Source organism: Zootoca vivipara, chromosome 10, assembly GCF_963506605.1.
Source record: "Zootoca vivipara chromosome 10, rZooViv1.1, whole genome shotgun sequence".
NCBI lineage: Eukaryota > Metazoa > Chordata > Lepidosauria > Squamata > Lacertidae > Zootoca > Zootoca vivipara.
This window is the reverse complement of record NC_083285.1, coordinates 38291914-38309350: the sequence shown is the minus strand read 5'-3', so window position 1 is coordinate 38309350 and position 17437 is coordinate 38291914. Positions and strand designations below refer to the sequence as shown.

General features: G+C 38.7%; 2 protein-coding genes across 6 annotated transcripts in view; one reads left to right on the top strand and one right to left on the bottom strand.

Moving 5' to 3' along the window:
• Positions 1–6732, bottom strand: part of APAF1 (apoptotic peptidase activating factor 1) — a 48808-nt gene extending 42076 nt beyond the window's left edge. For all 3 annotated transcript variants that reach the window (XR_004693307.2, XM_035126889.2, XM_060279714.1), the window contains exons 1-6: positions 6500–6732; positions 5082–5193; positions 4676–4856; positions 2694–2883; positions 1976–2173; positions 976–1159 (exon numbers count right to left, since the gene is read on the bottom strand). Coding sequence is in view for 2 of the 3 variants with exons in the window: in XM_035126889.2 (XP_034982780.1) it covers positions 976–1159; positions 1976–2173; positions 2694–2883; positions 4676–4813 (710 nt within the window). In the remaining variant the exon portion in view is untranslated. The remainder of the gene's footprint in view (positions 1–975; positions 1160–1975; positions 2174–2693; positions 2884–4675; positions 4857–5081; positions 5194–6499) is intronic.
• Positions 6733–6778: 46 nt separating this feature from the next.
• On the top strand, positions 6779–17190 carry IKBIP (IKBKB interacting protein). 3 transcript variants are annotated; one of them, XM_035126903.2, is made up of 4 exons: positions 6779–6916; positions 7691–7886; positions 9376–9493; positions 13594–16396. In XM_035126903.2, exons 2-4 carry the CDS (start codon positions 7717–7719, stop codon positions 14410–14412), a joined length of 1107 nt encoding a protein of 368 aa, XP_034982794.1. In that variant the 5' UTR covers positions 6779–6916; positions 7691–7716; the 3' UTR covers positions 14413–16396. The 3 variants fall into 3 exon arrangements, with proteins under 3 accessions (XP_034982794.1, XP_034982796.1, XP_034982793.1); XM_035126905.2 differs by having other exon boundaries at positions 6858–6990; positions 16394–17190; XM_035126902.2 differs by having other exon boundaries at positions 6858–6990.
• Positions 17191–17437: the final 247 nt, after the last annotated feature.

Genomic DNA, 17437 nt, shown 5'->3' with positions numbered 1-17437 from the left:
CGACAAAGGTCCGTATAGTTAAAGCTATGGTTTTCCCAGTAGTGATGTATGGAAGTGAGAGCTGGACCATAAAGAAGGCTGATCGTCGAAGAATTGATGCTTTTGAATTATGGTGCTGGAGGAGACTCTTGAGAGTCCCATGGACTGCTAGAAGATCAAACCTATCCATTCTTAAGGAAATCAGCCCTGAGTGCTCCCTGGAAGGACAGATCGTGAAGCTGAGGCTCCAATACTTTGGCCACCTCATGAGAAGAGAAGAATCCTTGGAAAAGACCCTGATGTTGGGAAAGATTGAGGGCACTAGGAGAAGGGGACGACAGAGGACAAGATGGTTGGACAGTGTTCTCGAAGCTACGAACATGAGTTTGACCAAACTGCGGGAGGCAGTGCAAGACAGGAGTGCCTGGCGTGCTATGGTCCATGGGGTCACGAAGAGTCGGACACGACTAAACGACTAAACAACAACAATTGTGTATATTAAATAATATTACCTACATTGCGAACCCTTCAATTTATGACCTGGAAATTTAATTCAGTGTGTGTCCTGCAGGTTCTGTGTAGAAGTACTATTGCAGCCCACTTGGTCTGAGAAGTTGGATCACCCTGCTCTAGATGAACCAAGCATGCAATCTAGAATTCTTGTCAAGCAAGTAAACGTGCAAAGAATTCACCAATGGTAAGGAACTTAAAATTCACATGCTAGAAGATAGAGCATTGCTAATTGTGACTTGGGCTGGATCTAGACACATCTAAGAAGCGTTTCAATTTAAAGCGTTGTAAATTGAAACAGGGAAAACAGGTAGAGAAAAACAATGTTATAGCGCACATACAACACATAAAAATCTCTTTACCAGTCTAGCTGAGTCCTTAGAAAAGTCTTGATTAAGCCAATGAGTACATAAATGAAACAAAAACAACACAATTCTAGTAGCTGACTTGAAATATGCAAATATTTCTTCACACTATTGACAGTACCTTGGGTATTTGCGCAAAAATAGCAAACGAAGGCGATCTTTAGCTTCCTCGATATTAAGTGGTGGCCTCTGAGAGTAAGTGAAGTCCTGGTCTAATCTTAGACAGAGATTTTGGAGTTTCATTAACAGACCTGCCTTGTCTTGTTTCCCAACAGAAACCCAATGTACTCCTCCTGGGAAACAATCTAGCAAAAAGATGCAAAGTTCAATTTATAATGTAGATAGAAATAGTTACTTGTTTCCCTAAACACAAACAAATTTGTTTATTTTAAAAAGCAACAAAGCTAACTTAAACAAAATTCTAAAAGTTTATCTTTAAAAACTTGTGCCTAAATTGGCTTGTTTTCCTCTTCCCCTGCCATACAATTTACTTTTATGACACATTTTCTAGATTGTAAACCTGAGGTCAGGGACTGTCTTGTTTACTATTGATATTATGTAAACTGCTCTGGGAATCTTTTGGTTGCCAAACAGTGTAAAATTCTTAAAATAATAAATAAAATCAAGCTACATTAAGAGAAACAAATGAGAACAGGATGTTTACATTCAGCACAAATTATTGGTATAGGACACATATATTGATTGCATCATTCAAAGAGGGCATATAGGGCTCAGTTCTCAAAGCTCAAAATACTGTTATTCACACCAGATATGCTCTTTTGCTGCTACAGCTAATACCCTTCACTTTTACAGTGATAGCAATATTACATGAAAAGTTAGTGCACCAATTGTGTTATAAAAATAATGTAATTAGTTAATATTAATGCAAGTCATAGCTTATTTCATAACTATTTGCTTCTGTGAGTCAAACCGCACTACTACTCATGCAAGTTAACGTTCTCTGCCATTTTCTAGTATTCACAAATTAAAAATTAAAAAAATACATGATTCAGGCAAGCTATTTTCACCACATATTGCCACTTGTCTGGAGGTGAACTATCCTTTGGAATAACCTCTAGGAAGCAGAACGTATCTTATTGATACAAAGCAGCTAGAAATACCTTTCAAAAGACTGTGGTCACGTAATGCTTCTGCCGCCAAAACAGACTTTCCACAGCCTGCCATGCCATAAACAATAACCCATCCTGGATCGCTTTTTAATTTATACAATTTCTGTTGAATTCTATTTGCTAGTTCTGGACGAGTGACAAACACTACTGGTCGCTGTGGAACACCACCTTCACAGAGAATTGTCTTAACTTAAATTCAAAAAGAGAAGATACAAAAAACAATAAAGAATTTAGATAATATAACTTGCAGACCTTTAAAGTATTAAATAGAAATACCGTACTACATCACTACTCCTAATACACAGAATAGCATCATCACTCATGATAATTATTCTATTTAGATGCCAACTAAAAGAAATTTGGCTTCAAATCACCTAGGTTGTAGGTGTAGCAGCCAACCCTTTAAAAAAACCACAAATTGTATTCATCAGCTGTTTGGTAGGGAGACAATCCTGGAAGGGGGAAATTAATCTACTGGTAACCCTAGTCCCAATGTGCAATAGTAACAGTATGAAACTTAAGCTCCTACACACAAGCCACAAAAACTAATGCAACCCTATTGTTGACTTACTTTAGTGGATTTGTATATTGTAGATTAAATCACTTGGAAATGAAGGGACCATAGGAATTAAAAATCTCCTGAAATACTTTTTTCAATAAAAAGCAGAGGACAGAATATTTTCATGCAATGAAGAATAGTTTGTCATACCATATGAAGTTACTCCATCCATAGAGTTCTTTCCATTATAAGGGGAAATAATAGGGATGCCATCCTGGAGAAGGGCAGCAAGATCTTTGTATCCCTCATGAAGCAGTGCATTATAGAAGGATACGTAAGCATAATTATCTTTGGCAAGAATTATTTTTACTAACATAGCTGCTCGTTCTCTCTGTGTAGTCTAATAAGGGGGAGAAAAAGACAATACATATTTGATACAATCTATCCAACTTTCTGCACTTTTAAGCCCCATTTCCGCGATTGGAACACAATGCACTCCCAGGAAATTGTTTATTAGGCAAGCTGATGATTTCCATTATTTTCTTTGGGAACATTTCTAATCCATGCTTTCCGTGTGAAATTACTGCAGCCAATCAGCAAAAGCCAAACAAAGGAAAATCTGATTTGTCCAATTTCTCCTGCTTCCTGATATGGCCAGTCTTTATTCCTCCACAGTTTCTGCCCAAAATGACTGCTGCAAACTAGCAAAACCCAAACAAACAAGCAAGTGGGCAAACTATGGCTATTTGGATATATGAATCAACCATTTGTGTAGCAAGGTTTGGGTGTAATTCTGTGTGTTTGGATAACTGAGATTTCAAATTACAAGTGCTCTGATAGCAGAACCTTGCATTTAAATCTCTTCCACTGAAATCAAATAAATTTGGATTTAGGTGGATTATGTCCCATACAACAATTGCCAGGTTACCGTACTTAGCGAACAATCCAGGCAGTTGTGCACTTTTGCAGTCCAATATGATGCATGTCTATTCCAAAATAAGTCTCAATAGCAGTGTTTGAATATCATCCTAAACCATAGTTTAGCTGCAGGAAATGAATAACCCTAGTTTTCTTCTGCACTTTCTCAGCTTCCTCCCAAAGCAACTGTTGCTTTTAATTAAGCAAGATTTGTCATGTTATCTGACAACAACACAGTAGTTAAGATTAAAAGTTTAGCTTAAAATATTTCAAGTCATGGTTTTTTAAAAAACGTGCTCGTTTTAAACTACCTGTGACTCTCCAGATGTTGTTGTATTCTATCAGTCCCAGCCACCATGGTCAGGGAAGATGGGAATTTGAGTTTAACAACATCTGGAGGTCTCAGATTCCCCACCCAGATTTAACTGTACTTAATGTTAACCACAGTTCTAAGTTCAGATGACACAGAAAGCTGTAGTTAACTAAAAACAGAAGTGAAAGCTTCTTTTGGCCACCTGGTAGTAGAGCACAAGGGCCTAGAAGAAGACTAGGTTAATTCACATTGTGCTAAACCATGATTTAGCATGATGTCTAAATTTAGCACTATGACTTACTTCCAGGTAAGCATGTGTACATTTGCAGCCTTAATACCATGTGCATACCACAGGAACACATCTATAAAGTATTAATTCAACAAAAACATACATTCGTATGAAAAACTGTGTCTAAGATATTCAGGGAGACAATTGTTCAAACCTATGAAGAATGACACCCCTCCTTCTCAAATTTGGAAACCATTCTTATAGCATACAATCTGAGTGCAACCAGGTCTTCTAGAAGATTAAGACAATAACATTTTATTTGAGGTAAATTGAGCATGTCTATTTTGCTATGTTTCCTATTAACATTATTAAATTACTGTTATTAGTCACAGAGTAAGTTATTTTCACTTAGTGGCCACTGAAATAAAGGGGAGAGTCCCACTGATTTCAAAGCCATCTGTCTCCAGATGAAGCTAGTTGCAATTAGTACCCTATCCATGGGCTCTAATTGCAACTAGCTTCATCTGCAGCCAATCCAGGTTTTCATTTAGTTAAAATAGTTTTATACTTTTTTCTGTTAAAGATATTCACTTTACAACTTCAATGTTCAACTTTGTATTGCACTAATGTCCATGAGAACCAGAAGTGCACTACATTATAGGAGAGAGCATACAGTCTGTAGGTGCTTAAATATTACAGCAGCGTTAAATACAAAAACTGCAAATAGTTTACCTGGGCTTTTACTTTCTCCTCTTCCAGCAATGTTAATGCTTCATCCGCAATCATATGATCCATTATGTAAGAAGTCTTGATATCTCTTTCCAATGCCTCGCAATTCTGAAGCAAGTAACTTCGAGCCATCATATCCATTTTTATTCCAACTTGCTTCTTCCTTGCTGAATGGTAACATGAGCTAGCCAAGACAATATAAACTTAGTAGATTTTACAAAATACCCTTATAGTGTGTAAAAATTACTATCACATTATTTCAAGAAAAACTAAAACTGTCAACCAAGCATCAGTCAATCTTCTTTATTGGCATAAAAAGTGCATTGTATACATGGATCAGAAAACAACTGTCTATCAAGTAAAGATTGCTATGGATTCTATGGATTCTTATTAGACAGACAACACTTACCAGTATTTCAATCTGCAATTGATTCTGGAGGCATCAGTATGTAGGTAGTTCTCTAATTAATCATGAACCAGGGGTTCACTGAAGTTTATAATACACCATTCCAAACAGTAATCTGAATGTAACAAAATAAAGAAATCCTCAGGAAACTTTATCAGAAGGTAATTCAATAATGCAAAGGAATGATGATCTGAGATAGGCAAGTGGATAATAAAAATGTTATTTAATGATCTTGGGAAATATAGATACCAATATTAAGAAGCACAATATTAATTAATTCAATCTACAGTAATTCACAAAAAAGAAGTGCAGTCAAATATGCAGATATTAAAAGTTTTTATACACTTGAAAAAAGCTGCACATGACCTATATAGATTCTATTAAAGCCACTGGAAGCTTGAGATTATAAAATTAATGTTGCAAAACTCTACAGGTTTAAAAACTACTTGATCAAAGTGCTCTCCAAGCAATGGACAAATGAAATTGTACATAAAACACAGCTAAATCCACAAGCCAATTAAAACACACACACATCATTAGAATACAGATAAAGTTGACAGAAGACTTTCCAATAGAAGTCACTGCTAGCTAGACTAATGTAGAACATCCATTACAAACTTCTGTAGTTCAGTGCAACACACACTAGGAGGCTTATTGTTTACCTCTTTATACTTTATTGGTCTTTACCATTACTAAGAAGCTGCTGGCAACAGCAACATAGATTCCAAGTATAGAATAAGTTATTTATAGCACAGGCTGCCAGTTATCTTGTCTAGCCATCTGAATACACACACAAGCAAAAAAAAACAAACTTGCAAAATAATGATAAGTCTCGAGACTTCACCAACTGGAGCCATTCTGTTCCAGTCAAACTACCAGAGGAAAGGCAATAGGGAGATGACATATGATCTTGGATATTTGCCCACATATGCCATCAGAATTATGCAGAACAAAAGACTTGAGGAAGTGCATCCGAAAAGGTGGATTATCTATTGTTACTGGGATTTGCGCTGTCAGGTGCATCGAGTTGCGTCTTCAGGCAACAGATTACCATCAGAATTTAGTGACTTCCCCCGGGGATATATGTGCATATAAATCTATCAGCTATGTGATAATACCCAAACCCAGCCAGCCTCTCATTTGCCTTAATAAAGAAATACAGGAGCGGACTTTTGAGAAGTCAATAGGCAGGCGGCCCACTCTCCCGCCCCGGATAATCGAGTAATGCGAAGCTTCCCCATCTAAATGCGCCCCTCCTATGTGTGACCCCCCCATTCCCCACGTGACCCCCATCCAAACCGTCTCTCTCCCCCTTCTTCCCCACCCACCCTCTCGCGCCTACTCGTGTCTTTCTTATTTTCTCCTCACAAGACCACGCCCCCTCTGCCTGCCCCCCACCTCACGGCTACCGAAAGGGTTACCTGAAGAACACAAGCAGCACCATGCGCGTTTTCTGGGGAGCGGGCCAGGGGCGCAGCTTCCCTGACAGGGTCTGCTTCTTTTCACCCCGGGTGGGGCACCCAGGAAATAGCGGCCACTTCCTCCTCCCCGGAGCAAGGCGAATCGCTTAGCGGGGGCGGGGCGAGTCCGCACCGCACCTTCCGAGGGGAGGCGCCTAGTTCGACGGAGCCCCCGCCTCTCAAGAAGCCCCCACCACCAGGCGCCGGGCGAACAAAGCCGCGGAGGCTCGTGGACCCGAGCCACCCGGGCGCGCGCGCTGCCATTGGTCTCTGTGCTCGGCACCCGCCAGCCAACCAGAAAGGAAGAAAGCGCGCGCGCCTTTCGCCATCCTCACTCGTTAATTTCCTTCGACCGCCCCTCTCGCGCCCGCGGGTGGGGTAAGTACTGGCGAGCATGCGCTTTGACGTGGCGCCGAGAAGCGGGCGTCTGTGCGTGAAGACCCGGGGCCGAGGTAAAAGTTGGGAGAACTTCCGCCCCCTTCTTAGTAACGGGGGTGGATGGGGTGCTAAACTCGGGAGCAAGGAGAAAAGGGAACCTGTTGAATGAGGGATTATGAGCATGAAGGGTGCAACCCCAAACATCCTTCCTTGCTAGGGAGCGAGTTCTGCACTTGCGTTCCTTAGTGGGCGGGCAGGCTTAAGTTTCCTCTGCAAGACTTTGCGGAGATGGCAAAGTTAACATACAGAATACGTGAGAAAGACAACTGTGACTTTAAGGAAGAATGCAAATTACTTAAAAAGACAACAAAAGGACTTGGACTCCTTGGCAGGTTTTGAATAAACATTCCCAAATTTATTGGTAGAACATATGACAGATAAAGTAATGATATGTACAAATTTATAACATGCAGAAAATAATATATATTAACAAATCAGAGAGGGAAGCTTAGGGAAGTCTAGAGGGGGGAGGGGAGGGGAGGGAATAAAAAAGGGGGAAATGTAATTGATTATATTCATTGATAACTTATTTTGCTAAATTTGTTTAATAATAAAAAATATTTTAAAAAATGCACTGACTAAAGCGGAACTTGCTTCCTAATTAAACGTGCATAGGATCAGGCGCGTGTTCAGTCCATTTTTGAAAAGAGGATTTGTAAGTAGCGGGTCGTCATCTGTCCCATTCCAACCCCCCCCACCCCCACATCTATGCAGGCATTCCCGTATAAGACGTTGGAAATATGGCTGAAGTTAAGCAAAGAAGGAAAGCTAACCTTTCAGCTAAATCAACTGAAGATCAAGGGAAGACAGCACCTATCTTGAGGACTACTGGTGATGAAAAGTCCGGCTGGTGGGACCCACGAACGGCCTCGAGTTTACTGTCCCTTATAGCTTGCGTAGGGCTGTCATGGTAAGCAAAATGACTGGAAAGTTAGTCTTTACACTGATGTCTTCTGCAAGTGATAACCCCAAACCTGTTTCTTCATCTTGAGCTGGTTGGCAGGTTCAGCTTTGGGGCTCAAGTCATCTGTCTATACTGTTAAGTATAAACATCATGCCTTAACAGAATCCTTCACATTTGCTCTTTAATTATGGCATATATTTGTAACTGAATTTTAAAATCAAGGCTAAGCTGAAATTGTATGTGCAATTATTTGAGAATAAATTCCATTCAACTCAACTTACTGCTAACTAAACATTTATAGGATTGGGCTACCCAAGAAATTGCTGAGAGTCAGTTCATTCCTATATTTATGTAGGGACTAGCCACTTGTGGGAAATGAAATGCTTTCTGGTTGTGTAGCACCACTGACCGATGCCATTCTTTCCCTTCTTTTAGAAGTCTGTAGCTGTGATCTTAGGCTATATACATGTCAAAAGCCAAGATATTGTCAAAAGTTTCTTTCAGGTTCTGCTCACTGCCTAGTTTGAGGTGCTGACCTATGTTAAGCCAGAATCATGTCTTAGTTTGCCCAGCAGGGTTAGGACATGAATTGGTATAATACCTAACATCTGTGTTTGGCTCTACTGTTATCACTAAATTAAGTATGGCATTTCCATATAAATGCGTTATGTGACCGGGATTTAAGACAGAGGTAGGGCAGGATGCAACTGATATGCCATTCATTCTAAAACATTTTGACAATCAAAGGATATCATTAAAAGTCTGGGGAAGAGGAGATTTCGGTGAGGAATTTATATGTATCCTGGTCCATATGCTGTCTCTTCAATATACTGTATTAAGGAGCTATTTGGGGAAAAGCTGTGACTTTTTAGAGCACCTGTTGAGGTTACTCGTATCCAGATAATAATCAGAGTAATTTGTACTCCAGAAAAATAATCCTGGCAATACCTCTCTAAACGGGGCCACTGGAGTCTAGGTGGGCATGAACAATATTATATTAAATGTTTTTACAATGGGCTTCAACTGGCAGAAGCCACTGGTGCTGCTGGGTAGGTAACTATTTAAAGTTTGTATGACTTTAGGATCAGAATATTAAGTGAATTGTAAATTTTAATTATACAAGTAATTACATTAATAGCAGTGTGGATGTACCTAAATGTAAACAGAAATCAGAACCTGATGACCTGGAACTCTATGCAGGCATATGTATCTTTCAAGGCGAGACCCTAAAGTTTAGGGCCTAAAGAACCATTACATTTAAATATTTATTTTTCAGTTTATTTTTTAGTTTGGCCTTTCTTCTGCTGCAGTTTTTCCTAAGAGTAGGATGTACTAAACTCTGTTTTTGTTGTCCATGTGTGTTCCACGTATAAAGTTTCAGCCATATTTTTGGATTGCAAGTTGTGCTGAAGTAGGTGATTCAGTAACGTGGAAAAAGTCTATTGCTTTGTAAGTTGTTTGCTGATTCTGTTTTTCTAATTTCTACATTTCCCAGGTTTCTTTTTCAGCAGTCAGCTCAGCTGGCTGAAGTGGAAGAGAAATACTATTTATTAAAGCAGGAAGCTGCCAAGTTTCAAGATACGGAAAATAAGATTAACTTAATATCTGAAAAGGTAATTCAAAAGGGTGTCATTTTAATGCTGTGGGTGTTTCTCAACTTCTCTAAAGTCTGAGATATTTTCTCATTAACTAGTATTAACTGTACGTTGCTAGATAATCTACACTTAGGTGCAAAATCAAGTTTAGTAATTACATCATTTGCCATATATATATATATATATATATATATATATATATATATATATATATATATATGTTGTTGTTGTTTAGTCGTTTAGTCGTGTCCGACTCTTCGTGACCCCATGGACCATAGCACGCCAGGCACTCCTGTCTTGCACTGCCTCCCGCAGTTTGGTCAAACTCATGTTCGTAGCTTCGAGAACACTGTCCAACCATCTCGTCCTCTGTCGTCCCCTTCTCCTAGTGCCCTCCATCTTTCCCAACATCAGGGTCTTTTCCAAGGATTCTTCTCTTCTCATGAGGTGGCCAAAGTATTGGAGCCTCAGCTTCACGATCTGTCCTTCCAGGGAGCACTCAGGGCTGATTTCCTTAAGAATGGATAGGTTTGATCTTCTAGCAGTCCATGGGACTCTCAAGAGTCTCCTCCAGCACCATAATTCAAAAGCATCAATTCTTCGACGATCAGCCTTCTTTATGGTCCAGCTCTCACTTCCATACATCACTACTGGGAAAACCATAGCTTTAACTATACGGACCTTTGTCGGCAAAGTGATGTCTCTGCTTTTTAAGATGCTGTCTAGGTTTGTCATTGCTTTTCTCCCAAGAAGCAGGCGTCTTTTAATTTCGTGACTGCTGTCACCATCTGCAGTGATCAAGGAGCCCAAGAAAGTAAAATCTCTCACTGCCTCCATTTCTTCCCCTTCTATTTGCCAGGAGGTGATGGGACCAGTGGCCATGATCTTGGTTTTTTTGATGTTGAGCTTCAGACCATATTTTGCGCTCTCCTCTTTCACCCTCATTAAAAGGTTCTTTAATTCCTCCTCGCTTTCTGCCATCAAGGTTGTGTCATCTGCATATCTGAGGTTGTTGATATTTCTTCCGGCAATCTTAATTCCGGCTTGGGATTCATCTAGTCCAGCCTTTCGCATGATGAATTCTGCATATAAGTTAAATAAGCAGGGAGACAATATACAACCTTGTCGTACTCCTTTCCCAATTTTGAACCAATCAGTTGTTCCATATCCAGTTCTAACTGTAGCTTCTTGTCCCACATAGAGATTTCTCAGGAGACAGATGAGGTGATCAGGCACTCCCATTTCTTTAAGAACTTGCCATAGTTTGCTGTGGTCGACACAGTCGAAGGCTTTTGCATAGTCAATGAAGCAGAAGTAGACGTTTTTCTGGAACTCTCTAGCTTTCTCCATAATCCAGCGCATGTTTGCTATTTGGTCTCTGATTCCTCTGCCCTTTCGAAATCCAGCTTGCACTTCTGGGAGTTCTCGGTCCACATACTGCCTAAGCCTGCCTTGTAGAATTTTAAGCATAACCTTGCTAGCGTGTGAAATGAGCGCAATTGTGCGGTAGTTGGAGCATTCTTTGGCACTGCCCTTCTTTGGAATTGGGGTGTAGACTGATCTTCTCCAATCCTCTGGCCATTGCTGAGTTTTCCAAACTTGCTGGCATATTGGGTGTAGCACCTTAACAGCATCATCTTTTAAAATTTTAAATAGTTCAGCTGGAATATCATCACTTCCACTGGCCTTGTTATTAGCAGTGCTTTCTAAGGCCCATTTGACTTCACTCTCCAAGATGTCTGGCTCAAGGTCAGCAACCACACTACCTGGGGTGTACGAGACCTCCATATCTTTCTGGTATAATTCCTCTGTGTATTCCTGCCACCTCTTCTTGATGTCTTCTGCTTCTGTTAGGTCCTTACCACTTTTGTCCTTGATTATGGTAATCTTTGTACGAAATGTTCCTTTCATATCTCCAATTTTCTTGAACAGATCTCTGGTTTTCCCCATTCTATTGTTTTCCTCTATTTCTTTGCATTGCTCATTTAAGAAGACCCTCTTGTCTCTCCTTGCTGTTTTTTGGAAATCTGCATTCAGTTTCCTGTATCTTTCCCTATCTCCCTTGCATTTTGCTTGCCTCCTCTCCTCCGCTATTTGTAAGGCCTTGTTGGATAGCCATTTTGCTTTCTTGCATTTCCTTTTCCTTGGGATGGTTTTCGTTGCTGCCTCCTGTATAATGTTACGAGCCTCCATCCATAGTTCTTCAGGCACTCTGTCCACCAAATCTAAATCCTTAAACCTGTTCCTCACTTCCACTGTGTATTCATAAGGGATTTGATTCAGATTGTATCTTACTGGCCCAGTGGTTTTTCCTACTTTCTTCAGTTTAAGCTGGAATTTTGCTATAAGAAGCTGATGATCTGAGTTACAGTCAGCTCCAGGTCTTGTTTTTGCTGACTGTATAGAGCTTCTCCATCTTTGGCTGCAGAGAATATAATCAATCTGATTTCGATGCTGCCCATTTGGTGATATCCATGTGTAGAGTCGTCTCTTGTGTTGTTGGAAGAGAGTGTTTGTGATGACCAGCTTGTTCTCTTGACAGAACTCTATTAGCCTTTGCCCTGCTTCATTTTGAACTCCAAGGCCAAACTTGCCAGTTGTTCCTTTTATCTCTTGATTCCCTACTTTAGCATTCCAATCCCCTGTAATGAGAAGAACATCCTTCTTTGGTGTCATTTCTAGAAGTTGTTGTAGGTCTTCATAGAATTGGTCAATTTCACTTTCTTCAGCACCGGTAGTTGGTGCATAAACTTGGATTACTGTGATGTTAAAAGGTCTGCCTTGGATTCGTATCGAGATCATTCTGTCATTTTTGAGATTGCATCCCATTACAGCTTTTGCCACTCTTTTGTTGACTATGAGGGCCACTCCATTTCTGCTACAGGATTCTTGCCCACAGTAGTAGATATGATAGTCACCCGAACTGAATTCGCCCATTCCCTTCCATTTTAGTTCACTGATGCCCAGGATGTCGATATTTATTCTTGTCATCTCATTTTTGACCACATCCAGCTTACCTCCACTCATGGTTCTTACATTCCAGGTTCCTATGCAATATTTTTCTTTACAGCATCGGACTTTCCTTTCGCTTCCAGGCATATCCGCAACTGAGCATCCTTTCGGCTTTGGCCCAGTCGCTTCATCAGCTCTGAATCTACTTGTACTTGTCCTCCGCTCTTCCTCAGTAGCATGTTGGACGCCTTCCGACCTGAGGGGCTCATCTTCCAGCGTCATAACTTTTATATGCCTGTTGTCTTTGTCCATGGAGTTTTCTTGGCAGGGATACTGGAGTGGCTTGCCAGTTCCTTCTCCAGGTGGATCACGTTTAGTCAAAACTCTCCACTATGACCTGTCCATCTTGGGTGGCCCTGCATGGCATAGCTCATAGCTTCTCCGAGTTATTCAAGCCCCTTCGCCATGACAAGGCATTGATCCATGAAGGGGTATATATATATATATATATATATATATATATATATATATATATATATATGTATGAATGAATGAAGTCAGTTTCTTCTCTGAAAACCAGATGCTTAAAGTTTCAATCTTATGCAAACTTCCTGGAAGTAACACTGAACTTTTTTCCTGAGTCGATTACACTTTAAATTGATTTGAGCTGCTAAACATACTTGCTGAGAAATAAGTCTGTGCCATATTGCAGCCACTATTTTACCTTTTGAATGTCATAGAGCATAATACTGAATAAATGCTAATTAAGAATGTATTCAAAAATTATCAGTATCTCTACCAGAAGCATTTATGCTGTTTGAAATTGTATTCATTTAATGGCATTTAAGTTTTACCTTGTATAGTGCAATTACTTATGAAAAATATTCTAATATTTATTGTGTGAGTCTTGTGATCATGAGACTATAGCTTAAATGGTTTGTCTTTTTTCTTTTCATGTTTTGCTTTCTGCTGTTACTTTTAAAAAGCAACATTCATTTTGCTGCAGATATTCTAATTTTCCGAGTTTCACCTGTATATATATATATACACACACACACACAAAACTTATTATGTTTATCGAAAACCTTTGTATAATTTTTTTTTTAAAAAAAAGTGCAAAATCTGTATTAAGTGAAGATGGACATTGTTTTGTGTTACAAATGCAGTTTGAATCTTCTTCGGGTATCCTGCAGGAAGCCTCTTTCTTTCTCTCCATGGTGACCAAGTTTGAACAAGAAGTATCTAACCTCCGTAACATAATACGTGACATTCAAAACAGTGAGCAGGCACTCTCTAAAAAGATGCAGACCACTGATGCAAATTTTCAAAATATAATTAAGTCCTGGGAAAAGAGCCAGACTGAACTGGATACAAATACTAGCAGTTTAAAATCGGAAGCCAGGCTTTTACATATCGAAGTGACCTCTCAAATCAACGCAGCAGATCAAAAACTAAAATCCCTTTCTGAAAGACTGAAAGATCTTGAAGACAGTACTGTAAGAAACCTCAAAACATTAAGTAGGCAAGAGGAAGATGAACTGGCTAAAGTTGAGCAGCAGCTACAGTCTGATACCAAGGCAGTTGGAAAATTAGAAGAGCAGCAGAACAGTATATTAGCCAGAAATAATGATCTAAGGCAAAAGCTTGCAGTCTATGAACCCAAACTGGAAGAGTGCAAAACTCATTTACCAGCAATAGAGAATGCGATTCACTCTGTTGTTAGACTATCAAGGGATCTAACGGCTGTAGAGAAGAAAATGGAAGACATGACTATAAAGGTGTTCAGTGTGGAAGATGAAATGATGAAAGCTGTATCTGATATAATGGACATACAAAAAACGCTTGAAGGCATGCAGTATGATAACAGCCTACTAAAACTGCAGAATGAAGTGCTTGTGTTAAAAGAGAAAGTCCATGACTTTGCAGAATCTACAACAGAAACAGAAAAATATATAGAAAAGTACCACAGTGTGAATGACGAGTGAACTAGTCATAATGAACAGTATTGCTGAAGCAATTGCAACTTCAATTAGCTGGTTGGTATTCACTGAAATAAGCAAGGTTTTTCCCTTTACATGAGAAGACTTTGAAAAGGTGAAAATACGTTTGCATTCCTATGTGGGTTTTTTTTATTGGAATATGTATTTGCATCCTACATTGTATTAGGAAGATATACAATATCTGTTAAGCTGTATTATTCAAGTTAATGTATTTATGCTCATTTCAGCTTAAAAGGTTGCTTTAACTGTTACAAAGTTTGAACACCATGCTTTCAGAGAAAGCAGGTATGGATACAGATATTACAACTGGATTATCACAAAGCTAAAAGGTATCTTGATAAATAAGGGCTTTATGGAGTAAAGGCAGGGGAAACTATAGATATTTAATTGATAGGTATATGGAAAGAAATGTAATAAAGCAATTAATAAAGGCATATTAATTGTCATATGAAAGGTATTCCCACTTCACCACTTGCATATGCTGCACAGAATCATGTAAGTCAGAAAAAATAATAAAAAGTTATTTAGAATGAGATGGTACAATTGGGTGTGATTAGTAGGAGGAAGCAATTTTCCTTGGACCTGACTTTGAAAAGCCAACAGTTATTCACACAGACACATTTGTTTTGCTTTAACAGTAAAATGCAGCAACACCATTTTTTCCGGATAGTAGAGCCTATTAAAGTACTATATGCTAGTTTTGTATGCATTCGCCTGTGTGCCATTTTTCTAGAATATTGCCACCCAAAGTGTATTTTATTAGAAAGAACATCAGTTGTAATTATAACAAACTATTAAGGAGCCAACTTGTAAAGTGAGGGTGTAGAAAATGTCTGATTGCTCCTCCTGTTTTCACGTTTTTCTCCATTTCCATACACCTGATTTTTCTAGAGCCTGATACCAATTAGATAAGGAAGTATTTGATCTATGACAGATTACAAAATTCTGGGGTTTTGTAAAATCCATAAGCAAATTCTAGGAAGAGCTAAAAATCAGTTACTAAGGAGTAATCCGCATTATACACAATAGAATGGAATGAATTGGTGCTGTAATAACACCTGCTGCTGTTTCATAAAAACTTAAATCCTGTTAAGAACTTTGCGAAAAATGAAAATTGAAAAATGAAAAGCATACACAAATCTTGTGACTTGTGGTGGTTTTCCTGTAATTTTCAGCCCTTTGTCTCCTTGTTTAACACTATCCCCCAACTCTGAAACCAACAAAAATTTAAATAGAAATGTGTAAAGCTTGTCTGTGGGCATTACCTATCCAAAAACTTCCCTACCTGTCCAAAGAAAAGCGCCCAGCTGGTGAAACAAAACTATTTTCTTCTATTTATTCATACAGCTAGATGAGTTACGTATCCAATAATCAGATTCTGGTTTTACTATAACTTTCAGATTAGCAAGTTGTGACCTATTGCAATATCAGTAGCAATGCTGGTAACACTTTAAATAACTTTTTTTGTAATAACATTGGAACTAAGATGCTTCACAGGGTAAGCATCAAATATCATGCAACTATAAAAATAAATTCACATTTTAATAAATAACCTGGGCTGGATAATTTGGTACAAGATTAGGGAAAGGTCCTACTTATTTTATGATTTGTTTATTTATTGTTCCTTTTGCCTCTTCCATGGTAAGACAACCACCTCTAAGGATCTTGTTCATCTTATAAGTGTAATATGGGAAAACTGCTTGTTGATGAGAATCAAGATTTACAATTTTCCCCATTGCTAGAAAACTAAATACACCTCTGCACTCTAATATGCCTGTTTTTGGGACCTAACACCATTGATTAATAAATTAATCAAAAACATATGTATGAGTTGCACATCCTTTCTCCCTTTAAAGTTTGAAGGAAACACTAAAGAATATATTGTACATTAATATTTTAATTAAGTTTCTAGACAGCTGGTATAAAATTAAAATGCAATTTTCTCCTGATTTTTTTTAATTCTTAGTGTGAGAAGACATTAAGCTTAATGGAGCAACTGGAAGATCTTCATATAATTGCTCAGATGAAGCACTTGCAGGAGGAAGTGAACACCATGCAGATCTGGTCTAGTAAGTTAAGTCAAGAAGAAGAGGAGCTTCAGCAGAACTTAACATCTCTCTTTCGTGCAGTTACTAAATATGAGGAGATTATCGCTTCAGTAACTAATAACTTCTCTGTAAAGATTGCCGCTGTGAAGACTGATATTAGACGCATTTCAGGTCTTGAAGCAGATGTAACCTCACTGGTAGAGAATCTACATACTCTAGAAGACAAAGTTGATAAAGCTGAAAGGACTACAATAAAAAGTATAGGGACTCTCCTTACAAACAGCATTGACAGGACTACAATACTACGGAGTTCTGCATCTGAAAATGCCAGACAAATAGAACACATTAAGACAAAATCATCTGAGCTGAATGCTGAACTTAACAAGCAATTAAATAAGCTTTTAGATTTGGAAAGTGATAGAGCCAAAGTTCTTACAACAGTAGCCTTTGCAAATGACTTAAAACCAAAAGTACACAACTTAAAGATGGATTTGGCACATTTGGAACCAATGCTAGATGAACTAACATTAAGAATAGGGAGACTGCTTGGGGATCTAATGGAAAGACAGAAAGAAATTTCTTTCCTAAATAAGAAACTCTTCAATTTGACTTCTGCTCAGAGTGATGTTAAAACTATGAGTGATGAACTAAGTGACGTTTCAGATTTGAAATAGTCCTATTTAGCACTGCTTGAGGTTGCTAGGTTACTCTTCAAGATTTAAGTTTTGGGGTTGAAGCAGTAGTGAATTTAAGATTATCTGCATACAGCAAATTGAATTCATAGACGAAACAAAATTAAAAAATTCCTTCCAGTAGCACCTTAGAGACCAACTAAGTTTGTTATTGGTATGAACTTTCATGTGCAAGCACACTTCTGATTCAGATAGTAAAACGTGGTGCTGTCATGTTCACTACAACCTACACCCAAGGAACTATTGAGGACTGCAGTCTTACAAGTGGAG